The sequence below is a fragment of the Vipera ursinii genome, assembly GCF_947247035.1.
Source record: "Vipera ursinii genome assembly, chromosome: 1".
Classification (NCBI taxonomy): domain Eukaryota; kingdom Metazoa; phylum Chordata; class Lepidosauria; order Squamata; family Viperidae; genus Vipera; species Vipera ursinii.
The window spans coordinates 357238654-357254507 of record NC_139512.1 but is presented as its reverse complement, the minus strand read 5'-3'; the positions used below and the strand labels follow the sequence as shown (position 1 = coordinate 357254507).

The 15854-nt window shown below is 49.5% G+C and overlaps 2 protein-coding genes across 2 annotated transcripts in view; both read right to left on the bottom strand.

The window, feature by feature from the left end:
* The window catches only part of SSH2 (slingshot protein phosphatase 2), a 471054-nt gene that overhangs the window by 266361 nt on the left and 188839 nt on the right, over window positions 1-15854 (bottom strand). The gene's annotated exons all lie outside the window — the stretch shown is intronic.
* SLC6A4 (solute carrier family 6 member 4) overlaps window positions 1195-15854 on the bottom strand; it is a gene marked incomplete at its 5' end in the record, with an annotated part of 18837 nt that continues 4177 nt past the window's right edge. The window contains 7 exon segments of the mRNA XM_083379674.1: window positions 1195-2484; window positions 3361-3528; window positions 6087-6187; window positions 8367-8466; window positions 11905-12012; window positions 12014-12037; window positions 13048-13160. Of these exon segments, the coding sequence (XP_083235800.1) occupies window positions 2410-2484; window positions 3361-3528; window positions 6087-6187; window positions 8367-8466; window positions 11905-12012; window positions 12014-12037; window positions 13048-13160 (689 nt within the window). The 3' untranslated portion in view covers window positions 1195-2409.

The following is a 15854-nucleotide window of genomic DNA, read 5'->3' as shown; positions in this document are numbered from 1 at the left end:
GCACTTGGCACATTCCAGAAAAGCAGCAACAAAAGATAACAGAGGTGGCCTATTGCACCCATCGCGCGCCTAGTTCTGTAAAAGAAAACTCCAGTTTTTTTTAAAATGTCTTTATTCATTTCTCTGTACGAAAATGATTTGACGCGCAAGTTCCCGGTTTGCGCGGAATGAGTTGCTTTGGCTTGGAGAAAGGTTTAAACAAGGTTTGGGCAACCTCGGCCCCGCTTTAAGACTGGGCTGACTTCAACTCCCAGAATTCCCAAGCCAGCCTGGCTGGTGAATTCTGGGAGTTGAAGTCTGCCCAGTCTTAAAGCGGGCCAAGGTTGGACAAACCTGGCCCAACTCTTTTTCTGCAGATAACCCAGAAGCAGCAAATTCTGCTTCTGGATCAACCAATTGATTTTAAGATGATTTTCTTTGGACACCTTGGAGGATTCCACGGGTGGGTAGGGTTCAAAAGAGCGCCTGCGCAACAGCCGTGTAAATTTGGCTCCCCTTTTGTGTGCGTTCGACGGTTTTCGACCAGCCCAGGTGAGGGGACAGTTTTACACCTTGTTTTGGGGAATTACCCTATACGCACGCTAAAGGTGTGTTTCCACCTGGTTTATAGTTTTCACCTTCGTCTGTTTGATCAAGAGGAAACTCTTACCGCCAGCTTCTTGCAAAGGGGATCCCGTGCTTGGCGGCGCCTCCGGTGGGATTTAGAGGGATTGTGAAATGTCCTAGTGGACAACACACACACACACACACACACACTCGCACACTCGGGGTGGGTGGGTAGAGGGTGCCCTTCCCTCTACTGCAACTTCACCGCAGGGAAAGAGGCCTTCAGCAAGAAGAGGCTTGACTTGGGGCACGATCATCCAAGTAGTATATCAATAGTAGAGACTGTAGTTCAGGGTTAGACTGTTGGGTGCTCGCTGAGCTGGGTGGTTTTCTTGCAGACGTTTCATGACCCAGCTAGGGAACAATTATCAGTGCTAAAAGGGAGGGGGAGTTCTGGAGAGGAGGAGGAGGAGGAGGAGGAGGAGGAGGAGGGCTGTCGGGTCCTTGGTGTTCTCTGAGCTGGGTGGTTTTCTTGTAAATGTTTCATGACTCAACTGGGTAACATTGTCAGTGCTAGAAGGGAGTGGGTTTGTGAGGAGGAGGAGGAGGAGGAGGAGGAGGAGGAGGAGGAGGAGGAGGAGACGACGACCTGTGGGTTCCTTGGTGCTCTCGGCGCCTGTTTCCTTGCAGACATTTCATGACCCAACTAGGTGACATCACCCACGTTCTCTTTACAGGGCTTACAGAGCACTGATTATGTTACCTAGCATGGTAACGAAACGTCTGCAAGAAAACCCACCAAGGGCCCAGAGCACCAAGGACCCCAACGTAGTCTTGGGTCATTTCGGGGCTCCGCCTGGAGTCTGCATTTTGCGGACAAGAGGGAATTCTATCCAGGTGGGCAAAGGACATCTGGCTACGTCCCTTGGCCACTTCCCAGCTCCTGACTCACCGTCTTCAGATGGGGGTGGAGTGGGATGTGCGTGAACGGGCAGCCAACTCAGAGCCAGCCCTAGTCGGCCTAAAATCCAGATTAAGGAGGATCCCACTAAACCCGTTTCGGAGTTGGGATCCACGCCGCCTCAGTTAAGCAAAACCGCCCCAAACCATGCACGCACCCAGATGTTTGTGTTTGTTTTTTTCTCAAGGAGGACTAGTCTCTTTCAAGCTCCTGGCATTGCTATTTTTCCAGCTGTGGGTAAGGGTGGGTTGTTTTTTTTATCTCCCCCCAACTCTTTTTTTTTTCTTCTTACCTTCCAGCCGTTTGCGGCACGTGCCACTTTTAAACCCTAACGTTATCTCTCCCGCAGGGTTTGAGCTGGATTAAGCTAAGATCACGATTAACAAACCTGGGCGAACCGTTCCTGCTTTTGTTCTCGGGGTTTCCCCCCCCCAACTTGGTGAAAAAAATACTGAGATTCTTTGCCACGACACAACAGAGATCTAGTACCGCGTGTGGGGGGGGGAAATGTCACAATGGACGGTGTTTGCACACACAGGTGCCTCTAAGACACTCTTCACTTGCACAGACGCCCAAGGAATGCTGAGGAAAACCATGCATATCCATTCAGACGGCTCCAGGTCCAGGGAAGGGGGGTGGGTGGTGGGGGGTCGGCAGTGAGCATTCACTTGCACTCAAGTGTTCAAAAGAAAGTCACGGGCATTCAGACGATCCTGGGGTTCCCCGGGCGGTTGTCTGTAGGGGATCGCTTCCGAGATCTTCCTTGCCTTCCGTGCCGAGAACGTTCCCCGGTGGACATTCAGGTCTTCGGAACAGAAGCAGAAGGCAGACGGGAGACAGGATCGGGCCCCTTTCCTTGCCTCTCCCTTTCTGCCCAGCCCCCCCCCAAATGTGGGGGTGACCTACGCGGTGTTCATGTGGATCCCATCGAAGGGAATCTCCGTGGACGTTTCGGGCGTGATGCTCTTCAAGAAACGCTGCAGAGGAGGAGAAGACAACACAATGGCAGTGAGAGGCAGCCCACACAACGGCTTGCTCCAGGGGGACCCCCAGAGGTGGAGAGAAGGTACCCTAACTTTCTCCCCAATGAACTGGGGCACGGGGTGAGGGTTCAGATACTGGGGGATTCAGATACTGGGTTCAGATACTGAGTGGAAGCCCACCCCTCTTAAAGCAGGCTGGCTGGGGGATTCTGGGAGTGGAAGTCCTCCCTTCTTAAAGCAGGCTGGCTGGGGGATTCTGGGAGTGGAAGCCCATCCCTCTTAAAGCACGCTGGCTGGGAAATTCTGGGAATTGAAGTCCGCCCCTCTTAAAGCAGGCTGGCTGGGGGATTCTGGGAGTGGAAGCCCACCCCTTTTAAAGCAGGCTGGCTGGGGGATTCTGGGAGATGAAGCCCACCCCTCTTAAAGCAGGCTTGCTGGGGGATTCTGGGAGTGGAAGCCCACCCCTCTTAAAGCAGGCTGGCTGGGGGATTCTGGGAGATGAAGCCCACCCCTCTTCAAGCAGGCTGGCTGGGGGATTCTGGGAGTGGAAGCCCACCCCTCTTAAAGCAGGCTGGCTGGGGAATTCTGGGAGTGGAAGCCCACCCGTCTTAAAGCAGGCTGGCTGGGGGATTCTGGGAGTGGAGGCCCACCCGTCTTAAAGCAGGCTGGCTGGGGAATTCTGGGAGTGGAAGCCCACCCGTCTTAAAGCAGGCTGGCTGGGGGATTCTGGGAGTGGAAGTCCACCCATCTTCAAGTTGCCAAGGTTGTGAAATCATCCATCCCGGGGAGCTGCCTCTGTTGGTGGAGAAGCCCATGCTTTGCCTTCCTCCTGCAATTCCTTCAGCCGCCTCCAGCCGAGGCCCGGCCTACCTCTTTGAGAGTCCCTGGAGTCCTTGCCAAGCGATAAACCATGTAGGCCGGGATGCAGATGAAGGAGGAAGTCCCAATGCAATAGCCCAGCACCATGGTCCAGTACGGGTAGCTGTAGTCAAAAAGGCGGAGGTCCGGTGGGCTGGCCATGAAGCTGCAGAGGATAAACTGGAGAAGGCCCCCAAGGTCTTAGCTGGTGGGGCAGAACCCAAAGGCTAAAGCTCCAGACCCACCATCAGTGGTCATTCTTGGCCTCTCAGACCTAGTCAGGGTGGCAGAACCCAAAGACTGGAGCTCTAGGGCCACCATCCCTCGCGAACTTCTCAGGACCTAAACAATGGGGCAGAGACCGAGGGGCACGTGTGGGGTACCAGCTCAGCCTTCTTTTGGCCGATGGGATCTCAAGCCAGGCACCATCAGGTCCAGAAGAAGACCAGAGAAGGGACTTTTTCCAAGCAACACCTTGGTATGTTTAGACAGGCCTGGCTGATGCCATCTTCATGATGCCACTTTCCGTAGATCCAGCCCAGCTTTTTCATTCCCACGGCTGCCTTCCCAGAATCCTGAAGGACTTCAACTGTCCATCTTCAACCTCCCCCATCCTCACCCCCCCCCCAAACTCCATCCAGCGATGGACGGCGAGTGAGATTGTGCAAAGGCCCCAGAAACAGCCTTCCTCTCCTTGCACACCCCCTTCGCTCTGAAAAAGCGTCTCCCTTTTTTAAATCTTCTTTAGCCAGCTGGCAAGGCTGTGGATTTTCGCCCTTCTAGCTGTTCCGCCTGCAAAAAGCACAGCTTGCAAAGTGTTGGGTATTTACAATTGCCGAAAGTATCCTCGTAAATTGGAGGGATAAGTAATTATCTTCCGCCTTCTCACCTTTTACTATTTCGCTCCTCTCTTCGCCAGTTAAAAACAAAGGAAAAGCAAAGAGGGGAACAGCAGGAGAGACGGTAAGTGTGTGTGCTGACTTACTCCTGACCTAACCTCAACTCCCCAGCAATTAAAAATTTATTTGAGACATCCATGGCAACACACACACACACACCCTCTCGTGTTCCTATTTGAACTGTCCTCAACAACCAAGCAAACACCGTTTGCCGGATTATTGCTTTGTATTTCTTTTTTTTTTTCCAGGATCATAAAAATCATGCGGAGGGATAAACAAGAAGGGGTGTGTGTGTGTGTGTGTGTGTGTGTGTGTGTGTGTGTGTGTGTGCATGTTACTAGACCAAGGGCTGACGTGATGACACGTGATTGTTTACCCGTTTTATTCTTAGCAATAAAGTTAAGCTTTGCTAAACTGACCTGGACTGACAGGCGTTTTAATTAATTATATTTAGAATTTTAAATTTATTTTTAGTTTTTAATTTTAATATATTGCACAGATGATTTTAATTTTATTTTTATCTTAATTTCTGTACTTGTTATATGTTTGGTTGTTAGCCGCCCTGAGTCCTTCCGGGAGATAGGGCGGGATATAAATCCCATCAATCAATCAATAAATAAACAGACATCCATCATGCTAGCAAAGGCTGTGTTTTGCCCAGGTCAGGGAGACCTAGAGAAGGTTGCTTACACCTTGGCTGTCCCCTGTGTAGTGTTGACGGCCCTTAAAAAAAGCAGACGAAGCTAATTTTGGAACAAGGGGTTCTGGCTTTGCGGAGCAAGGCTAGAAACAGCTCTGTCAAACCAGGATGTAAAATTGAAGGATAATATTGGGCTGGGAAGAGAGAGAGAGAGAGAGAGAGAGAGAGAGAGGGAGAGAGAGAGGGAGAGAGAGAGGGAGAGAGGGAGAGAGGGAGGGAGGGAGGGAGAGAGAGAGAGAGAGAGGGAGAGAGAGAGAGAGAGGGAGAGAGAGAGAGAGAGGGAGAGAGAGAGAGAGAGAGGGAGAGAGAGAGAGAGAGAGAGAGAGAGAGAGAGAGAGAGAGAGAGAGAGAGAGCGCAGACGTGTTGGGAGGGGTGTCTGCGTGTCTGCAGGATAGGGCCAAAACGGGACGGTGTGCTCCAACTGGTGAGGGGCATTTCAGACAAAAACAGGTAAAGCTTCCAGCACACCTTGATGGAGACCGTCTTGATTTACAGGACAGGATCTATTTGCAGAGTTGACATTGTGGGGTCCTGGGCCCTCCATGAGCTGGGTTGTTTTCTGGGAGACGTTCCATGTGGGTAACAACATCAGTGCTAGAAGGATGTGTGTATGTGTGGAGAGGAGGAAGAAAAGGAGGAGGAGGAGGAGGAGGAGGAGGAGGAGGAGGAGGAGGAGGAGGAGGAGGACGACGACGACGACGACAACGATTGTGGGGTCCTTGATGCTTTCTGAGCTGAATTGATTTTCTTGCAGACGTTTCTTGACCCAACTAGGGAACATCATCAGTGCAAGAAGGGAGTGGGGTTTGCAGGGAGGAGGAGGAGGACTGTGGGGTCCTTGATGCTCTCTGAGCTGGGGGGTTTTCTTTCAGATGTTTCATGACCCAACTAGGGAACATCATCAGTGCTAGAAGAATGTGTGTATGTGTGGGGAGGAGGAGGAGGAGGAGGAGGAGGAGGGGGAGGACTGTGGGGTCCATGGTGCTCTCTGATCTGGATGGTTTTCTTGCAGACATTTCATGACCCAACTAGGCAACATTAATGCAAGACGGGTGTGGGTTTGTGGAGCAGCAGGAGGAGGGGGAGGGGGAGGACGGTGGGATCCTTGTTGCTCTCTGAGCTTGGTGGTCCTACTCACCAGGATGAAAGCAGGGCTGATGATCACCCAGCAGATCCTCCAGAACCAGCCTGGGAAGAAGCCAAGCATCTCCTTCACGTCGCCGCAAAATTGGGTGACCCCTGTGGAGGGACACAAAGCAGGAATGAGGCCCCGTGGCGGAAAAGCAGGCAAAAGATGGGTCAGGCCAGTTTCCTGCCTTAGTAGGGGGTTGACCTCCAAGGTCCCTTCCAACTAATACTACTTCTTCTTCTTCTTCTTCTTCTTCTTCTTCTTCTTCTTCTTCTTCTTCTTCTTCTTCTTCTTCTTCTTCTTCTTCTTCTTCTTCTTCTTCTTCTCCTTAATCTTCTCCTTCTCCTTCTCCTTCTCCTTCTCCTTCTTCTTCTTCTTCTTCTTCTTCTTCTTCTTTATTATTATTATTATTATTATTATTATTATTATTATTATTATTATTATTATTATTATTATTATTATTATTATTATTATTATTATTATTACCCATGAGGAGCAAAGGAACGTCACAGCTCCTGTGTCCTGCAACTTGAAATCTGGGGGAGGGAGGGGGGAGTTGCAATGAAGAGGGGGGGGGAGGTAAAACTCAACCGGGATGCCTGCGATAAAGTCCTCAGGGATGAGAAGAAGCGGGCTTCCAAACATAGGGGCCTCGTGAATTCCTTGTCCTTATGGAAGCCCACCACATCTAGACTGCCTTGGCTCAACGTCTTTGCGGATGCTCCGTCCTCCAGGTCACGGTTATCCCAAAGATGCTTTTTCAGGAGGCAACTGGACTGTCTGGTGTTGTTTTTTTTCCTTTGAAGACGTTTTGCTTCTCCTCCAAGAAGCTTCTTCAGTTCTGACTGGATGGTGGGGAATGGAAGGATTTATACTCCTTGCAGAGAGCTGGTCATTTGCATCCTTTTAGAGAGTTGTTGAGGCCACTTGGAGGTTGACCTGTATCCTCGGAGTCACCTGAGTGGTGGAAATGGAGCCTTCTTGGAACTCTGAAACTTCCACACCCATATGCACCACTCAGGTGACCCTGAGGACACAGGTAAAACCTCCAAGTGGCCTCAACGACTCTAAAAGAGCCTTGGTGGAGCGGTGGGCTAATGCCTCCCTAAGTAACACCAGCTGCCTGCAATGAGTGGAGGTTCGAGTCCCACCAGGCTCAAGGTTGACTCAGCCTTCCATCCTTCCCAGGTAGGTCTAACGAGGACCCAGATTGTTGGGGGCAATAAGCTGACTTTGTAATAATGCCGCTTGGGTGTGTGTGTGAAAGCCCTAATAAACAGGCATATACATAGAATGAAGGCTACTGCTAAGCTTGTAAGCCGCCCTGAGTCTTCGGAGAAGGGCGGGATATAAATGGGATTTTAAAAAAAAGATGCAAATGACCAGCTTTCTGCAAGGAGTACATATCTTTCCATTCCCCACCATCCAGTCAGAGCTGAAGAAGCTTTTTGGATGAATAGAATAGAATAGAAGAGCTGGAAGGGACTTGAAGGTCTTCTAGTCCAGCCCCCCCACTTAAGCAGGAGAACCTATATCATCTCAGACAAGTTACTGTCTATCCTCTTCTTAAAAATCTCCAAGGATGGAAGCACCCACAACATCTGAAGGCCGGCTGTTCCACTGGTTAATTGTCCTCCCTGTTAGGAAGTTTCTCCTTAGTTCCAGGTTGCTTCTCTCCTTGGTTAGTTTCCATCCGTTGCTTCTTCTCCTGCCTTCGGGCGCTTTGGAGAATAGCTTGACTCCCTCTTCTTTGGGGCAGCCCCTGAGAGACTGGAAGACTGCTATCCTGTCTCCCTATTTCTTCTTTTCTTTAGACTACTAGCCAAACCCAAGTCCCGCAGCCGTTCTTCGTATGTTTTGGTCTCCTGGCTTCTGATCATCTTCGTTGCTCTTCTCTGAACTTTTTCCAAACTCTCAACATCTTTTTAGTGCCATGGTGACCAAAACTGGCTGCAGTATTCCCGATGGGTTTTTATAAAGCGGGACTAATACTTTCCGTGATCTTGATTCTTCCCCGCTGTTTATGCAACAACCCAGGATTGTATTCGCTTTTTTGGCCGCTGCTGCCGCCGAGAAGCGAAACGTCTTCAAAGGAAAACGACGAAGTTGAGCTTCCTCTTGAAAAAAAAAGCACCCTTGGGACTGCCTTGGCGCCTTCTTCTTCCGGGTGGGGAGAGATGGGGGGGGGCGCCAGAGCCTTGCCACCCAAGGAAGAAGACGTCATCCTTTCTAAACCATCTTCCCCCCCCCCCCACACACACACACAACGACGGGCATGTGGGAACTCACCATAGAACCAAGCCACGGCGATGGATTCCAGAAACACCACGGCTATCACGGCCGGCCCCGTGGCGTATTCTTCAAAGAGTTTCACCACGTAGGCCCCTCCCTGGGAGAAAGGAAAGAAGAAGAAGCATTGAGAGAAGGAAAGCCCCCCCCCCCCAAAAAAAAACCCAGACTGGCCGTGCAGCTCCTTCAAACTTCAAAGAGAAACGCCCCACGGGCGTGAAGACAAATAACGCACCTTCGATTGATTTATCTATCTAGCAAATTTATTTGCCCCCCCCTTCCATCCCGCAGCTGAGGCTACCCTGAGCGCTTTAATATTTATTATTATTTATTGCGGGGGGGGGGGGCCTTGGTGCTCTCTGAGCTGGGTTTTTTTTTGTTGCGGACGTTTCATCAGCCAACTAGGGGACAAAATCAGTGCTAGAAGGGAGGGGGGATTGTGGAGGAGGAGGAGGAGGAGGAGGTGGTGGAGGTGGAGGAGGAGGAGGAGGAGGAGGAGGAGGAGGTGGTGGTGGAGGAGGAGGACAATGACTGCAGGGTCCTTGGTGCTCTCTGAGCTGGGTGGTTTCCTTGAAGGCATTTCATGACCCAAACTAGGTAACATCATCAGTGCTAGAAGAGAGTGGGAGGAGGAGGAGGAGGAGGAGAGGAGAGGAAGAGGAGGAGGAGGAGGAAGTGTACTGTGGGGTGCTTGGTGAAGGCAGCATTTCTTTTGGGCGGGTGGGGTCCCTGGTGCCCCCACTGAGCTGGGTGGTTTCTTGCAGGCGTTTCAGGACCCAACTTGGTAACTTCATCAGTGCTAGAAGGGAGGAGGAGGAGGAGGAGGAGGAGGAAGAGGAGGAAGAATAGTAAAAGGGAGGGAGGGAAGGAGAAAAGAGAAGAGAAGCGGTGGAGGACAGCTGTGGGGTCCTTGCTACTCTCTCAGCTGGGTGGGTTTCTTGCAGGCATTTCATGATTCAACTAGGAAACAATATCAGTGCTAGAAGGGAGTGGGAGGAGGAGGAGGAGGAGGAGGAGGAGGAGGAGGAGGAGGAGGAGGAGGAGGAGGAAGACTGTAGGTTCCTTGGTGCTCTCTGAGCTGGGTGGCTTTCTTGCAGACATTTCATCACCCAACTAGGTAAAGTCTTGGGTGCTAGAAGGAGGAGGGGGGGAAGAAGAAGAAAAGGACCGTGGGGTCCCCGGAGTTCTCTGAGCTTGTTTTTCTTCTTCTTCTTCTTACAGACGTTTCATGACCCAGCTAGGCAACACCATCAGTGTCACAGCAAATAACAATAAATAGTAAACATTATTTATTTAGCCCATGGTTTCTACGCCACCATTTCCAATTCTTGTCTCTGCCTTGGTGATTAAGCAGGGAATCCAAGGGCTACATTCCATCGCATCAAGTGTGGACTTCAACTCCCAGAGTCCCCCAGAGTCCCTCAGCCACCCTGTGTGGACTTCAGCTCCCAGAATTTCTTGCTCCTGGGTGTCAGATCCTTCCTATCTGCGTGCTTTATTGGAGTCTAGACAGACTCTAGCCGGACTGTATTATCTGTCTCTTTGATACACTCTGGGAACTATTAAGGAGACGCCGTCTTCGCTCTCTTTCTCTCACCCATGATAACCGGGCTGAGTTCCCCCTTGTTCCTCTGGGATGCATTCCTCCCTCCCTCACACCTCCTCACACCTGGGGATCCAGCTCCTGATTTTATTTTATTTTAATTTGTTTTATTATTATTATTATTATTATTGCTTACAGCACCCGGTATTCCCAGGTGGTCTCCCATCCAAGTACTAACCAGACCTGACCCTGCTTAGCTTCCGAGATCGGGCATGTTCAGGGTTCTATGGCCATAGACCTTTTTATTTTATTATTCATTTTATATGATATATTTATTTTATTTTATTTATTTATTTTATTTTATTTTATTTTATTTTATTTTATTTTTTATTTTATTTTATTATTTTATTTTATTTTATTTATTTTATTTTATTTTATTTTATTTTATTTTATTTTATTTTATTTTATTTTATTTTATTATTTTATTTTATTTTATTTTATTATTTTATTTTATTTTATTATTTTATTTTATTTTATTTTATTTTATTTTATTTTATTTTTATTTTATTTTATTTAGCCTACAGCACCTGGTATTCCCAGGCAGTCCTCCCATCCAAGTACTAACCAGACCTGACCCTGCTTAGCTTCCAAGATCAGACAAATCGGGCCTGTTCAGGTTAGTATGGTCATAGACCTTTTTATTTTATTATTCATTTTATATTATATATTCATTTTATTTTATATTTTATATATTTATTTCATTTTATATTTTATGTATTTATTTCATTTTATATTTTATATATTTGTTTCATTTATTATTTTATTTATTTCATTTATTATTATTATTATTATTATTATTATTATTATTATTTATTATTATTATTATTTTGTTTAGCTTTGGTTTGTCACACAGCTAGATAGTCAGACCGGATCTGGCGTTTTTGCCCACTTATTGAGTCCTTCCCAAAGACCCGGGAGAGGCAGATGCAGATGTTCATGGTAATTAGAGGTATCGTTGCAGGGTGTCCCACTGTTCTGAGTAAAGCTGCCTTTTGCAACTGATATTTTATTTCCTTTTATTTAGTTTTTTTTAAAAAAAACCATTTAGATACAATCACCCAGTGGAACAGCTTGCCACCAGAAGCTGTGAATGCTCCAACCCTGGAAGTTTTTAATGAAGAGAATGGACAGCCATTTCTCTGAAATGGTGTACAGTTTCCCGCCAGAGAGGGGGGTTGGACTAGATGACCGCCCAAGGTCCCTTCCAACTCTATTACTCTGTTATTCTGAAATGGCATGGGGGGGGGTTCTACTGCCTGAGCGGGGGGTTGGACTAGATGACCTCCAAGGTCCCTTCAACTCTTATTACTCTGTTATTCTGAAATGGCATGGGGGGGATCTCCTGCCTGAGCGGGGGTTGGACTAGATGACCTCCAAGGTCCCTTCCAACTCTTATTACTCTGTTATTCTGAAATGGCATAGGGGGGGTCTCCTGCCTCAGCAAGGGGTTGGACTAGATGACCTCCAAGGTCCCTTCCAACTCTTATTACTCTGTTATTCTGAAATGGCATAGGGGAGTCTCCTGCCTCAGCAAGGGGTTGGACTAGAAGACCTCCAAGGTCCCTTCCAACTCTATTCTCATTATCATTCGTTGTCGTTCTTGTTTTCACTGTTGTCATTGTTGTTATTATTGCTGTTATTATTATTTATATTGCTACCCATCTTCCAAGCAATTCAGGCCCCTCTTTCCCTGACTGTGTTCCATCCTGGCTCAACCGTGGTCTATCAACCGTGGTCTGTGATTCAGAGCGATGTGGGACCCCATTCAATTCCGGCTTGCAGTGTATTGCAAAGGTTGGCCTGCAGCAGACACACACACACAAACACACACACACACACACACGCACACGCACACGCACACCACTTTCACAAGGGGCTGCAGACCCACTCCTCCCCTCCCCTCCGTCCCCTCCGGTGGCCGGATCAGCTACTTACGAAAGTCAACGTGGACAGAGAGCCCATGAAACACGTCACAACGAAGATCAACACAAACATCTCCCTCCGTTTGCCCCAGATGTGGGGGAATTCATCCAGCACGGCGGTTGATCACCCCCTCCAAGCCTGCAAACTGGGGAGGGGGAGGGAAAAAACACAGGGAGGGGTCAAGAAAAGAAATAATAAGGAGACATAATGGGAGGGTTCGCTCCTGACGTGGGGGCTTCTTCCATCAAGAAGAAACCAGACAGCCGTGGGCCTGGGATGGTATGGGGGACTCCTACTTGAGTGGGGTGAGGGGGTGGGGGTGGACTAGATGACTTTGGAGGTCTCTTCCAACCCGGTTCTTCTCTGCTCAGAAGGCCTGCAAACTCTCAGGGGGACGCCCTGGCCGTGCGGCTCCTGGCATTCAAATTGCGAAGGTGGGAAAGGGCGGGGGGTCCTTTGAGGTCATCTAATCCCACCCGCTCCTCAGTGGGGAAGTGGAAATGTCGACGTTGCCGAGATTGAGTGCAAAAATCTTCTCTCCTGGCATCCATTTATCTGTGCGTTTCTCAACATCAGCAACGTTAAGCCGGGTGGGCTTCAATTCCCCAGAATCCCCCAGCCAGCCCTGCTGGCTGGGGGATTCTGGGAATTGAAGTCCACCCGGCTTAACGTCGCCAACATTGAGAAACAGCATGTTATCCCACGTCTCCGGAGTGAGAAACAACCAGGGTCTGACAGAATCCTTCTTAAAAAATGAGTGCCCTCGACCGGAACAAAGACGTGGACCCCCGACCCACCTGAGTGGAAGCCTTAAACCCCCTCCCCCACCGCCTGGGTATCCCCCACCCCTCCTTCTGCGACCGCTCTTCAGATACCCCCATCTCATCCTTCCAGGTTGCGATCAGAGTTTGCAAAGCGAGTTTGCAGCCTCTTGAAGAGCAGCTTTGGCAGAAAAGAGGGCCCAGGGCATCGAGACCCTCGCCCGCTTTGACAGCCCACCCCACCCCACCCGATTTGTTTGTGGCCGCCGGACCAAAGCCAGCCACTTTGCAAAAAGGCTGGACTACTTGCATCGCCGTTCATGGCGCAGGGGAGTCACGGGATCCCGCCGGCGCCTAGGATTCTCTCTTGGTCAAGGGCGCCTGCCCTGCTCACCGTGCTGTCCAGTCCGAGGGTGATCAGCATCAGGAAGAAGATGATGGCAAAGAAGGTGGAGGCCGGCATGTTGGCGATGGCCTCGGCGTAGGTGATGAAGAGCAGGCTGGGTCCTGTTTCGGTAAGCGGAGAAAGGAAGGAGTCACTCTTGCTCTCGCTTGCCTTTGAGAAGCCCCCTCCTCCTCTTCCTCCTCCTCCTCCTCTTCCTCCCTCCTCTTCCTCCTCCTCCTCTTCCTCCCTCCCCTCCTCCTCCTCTTCCTCCCTCCCCTCCTCCTCCTCCTCTTCCTCCTCTTCCTTCTGTCTTCCTTCTGTCTTGTTCTTCCAGTGCAGAAACAGATGCAAGGAAGGAAGAAGGAAATGATGGAAGGAAGGAAGGAAAAGAGATGGACAGAAGGAAGGAGAAAGATGGAAGGAAGGAAGGAAGGAAGGAAGGAAGGAAGGAAGGAAGGAAGGAAGGAAGGAAGTAAAAAAAGAAATGGACAGAAGGAAGGAAGGAGAAAGATGGAAGGAAGGAAGGAAGGAAGGAAGGAAGGAAAAAAGAGATGGACAGAAGGAAGGAAGGAGAAAGATGGAAGGAAGGAAGGAAGGAAGGAAGGAAGGAAGGAAGGAAGGAAGTAAGTAAAAAAAGAGATGGACAGAAGGAAGGAAGGAGAAAGATGGAAGGAAGGAAGGAAGGAAGGAAGGAAGGAAGGAAGGAAGGAAGGAAGGAAGGAAAAAAGAGATGGACAGAGGGAAGGAAGGAGAAAGATGGAAGGAAGGAAGGAAAGAAGGAAGGAAGGAAGGAAGGAAGGAAAGGAAGGAAGGAAGGAAGGAAGGAAGGAAGGAAGGAAGGAAAAAGATGGAAGGAAGGAAGGAAAAGAGATGGACAGAAGGAAGGAAGGAGAAAGATGGAAGGATAGAAGGAAGGAAGGAAAAAGTGATGGAAGATGGAAGAAAGGCAAGAAGGCAAGCAGGAAGAAAGGGAGGAAGGAAGGAAAAAAGAGATGGACAGAAGGAAGGAAGGAAAGAAGGAAGGAAGGAAGGAAAAAGATGGAAGGAAGGAAGGAAGGAAAAAAGAGATGGATAGAAGGAAGGAAGGAAGGAAGGAAGGAAGGAAGGAAGGAAAAAGTGATGGAAGAAAGGCAAGAAGGAAGAAAAGGAGGGAGGGAGGAAGGAAGGAAAGGAAGGAAAAAGAGATGGGAGGGAGGAAGGAAGGAAGGAAGGAAGGAAATGATGGTCCACTTTAGGATTGGTGACCTTCATCCTGGCCAGGAAAAGTTTTGTAATAAGCTGTTGTTCAAATAACCTGACTTCCGTTTGTTTCACCCTTTAAAAATAAAAAGCAGCATTTTTATTGTCCTCGGTGCTAAGCAGGCTCCAGTACAGCAGCCCCCACAGTGCAACGGCATATTCCTCCATTTTTATTAATGCTACTTTAGTTTGTTTTAGGCATCGACGCCTCACCCTTGACCAAATTCCCCGGACGGGTGACATCACCAAGCTACGATAAACAATTAAACACAATAAAATCTAAACTGGCTGGGCTTGAAAGACCAGCTGACACAGTTTGGCTTCCAAATGCCCACCCCTTTTCGAGATCGTGTCGCTCTGGTCCAGCAACTATGGCCAGGGATGGTGTCCAGCCTGGTCAGGGGTTGCCAACGCACACATGCTGCTAGCCAAGACGTCTGGCAAGGGTGGCCCTGCGGACGCTTCCAAGTAGTAGGGATTGCAGCCAGCCTTGGACCTTGTGATCCAGGGTGAAAGTCGGGTTCGATCAGTCGATCAGAATAAAGCTGGAAGGGACCTTGGAGGTCTTCTAGTCCACCCTCCTATGCCATTCCAGAGAGGTGGCTGTCCAGTCTTTTCTTGAAAGCCTCCAGCAATGGAGCACCCACAACTTCTAGTGGCAAACTGTTCCACTGGTTAATTATTCTCACTGTTAGGAAGTTTCTCCTTAATTCCAGGTTGCTTCTCTCCTGGATTAATTTCCATCCATTGCCCTTCCTTCCTTCCTTCCTTCCTTCCTTCCTTCCTTCCTTCCTTCCTTCCTTCCTTCCTTCCTCTCATTCCCATTTCCTTCCTCCCTCCCTCCCTCCCTCCTTTCTTCATTCCCATCTCCCTCCCCATCCTCCTTCCTTCCTTCCTTCCTTCCTTCCTTCCTTCCTTCCTTCCTCTTTCCCTCCCTCCCTCCCTCCTTCATTCCCATCTCCCTCCCCATCCTCCTCTCATTCCCATCCTTCCTTCCTTCCTTCCTTCCTTCCTTCCTTCCTTCCTTCCTTCCTCCCTCCCTCCCTCCCTCCTTCATTCCCATATCCCTCCCCCATCCTCCTCTCATTTCCTTCCTTCCTTCCTTCCTCCCTCCTTCCCTCCCTTCCTCCCTCCCTCCTTCATTCCCATCTCCCTCCCCATCCTTCTCTCATTCCCATCCTTCCTTCCTTCCTTCCTTCCTTCCTTCCTTCCTTTCTTCCTCCCTCCCTCCCTCCCTCCCTCCCTCCCTCCTTCCCATCTCCCTCCCCATCCTCCTTCCTTCCTTCCTTCCTTCCTTCCTTCCTTCCTTCCTTCCTTCCTTCCTTCCTTCCTTCTTCCTCCCTCCCTCCCTCCCTCCCTCCCTCCCTCCCATAGAATAACAGAACAAAAAATGCTGGAAGGGACCTTGGAGGTCATCTAGTCCAACCCCCTGCTCAAGCAGGAGACCCACTAGACCATTCCAGACAAGGGACTGTCCAGTCTCTTCTTAAAAGCCTTCAAGCGTTTGGCCACATACAACTTCTGGCGTCAAGCCGTTCCCCTGGTTAACTGTTCTCACTGTTAAAGAAGTTTCTCCT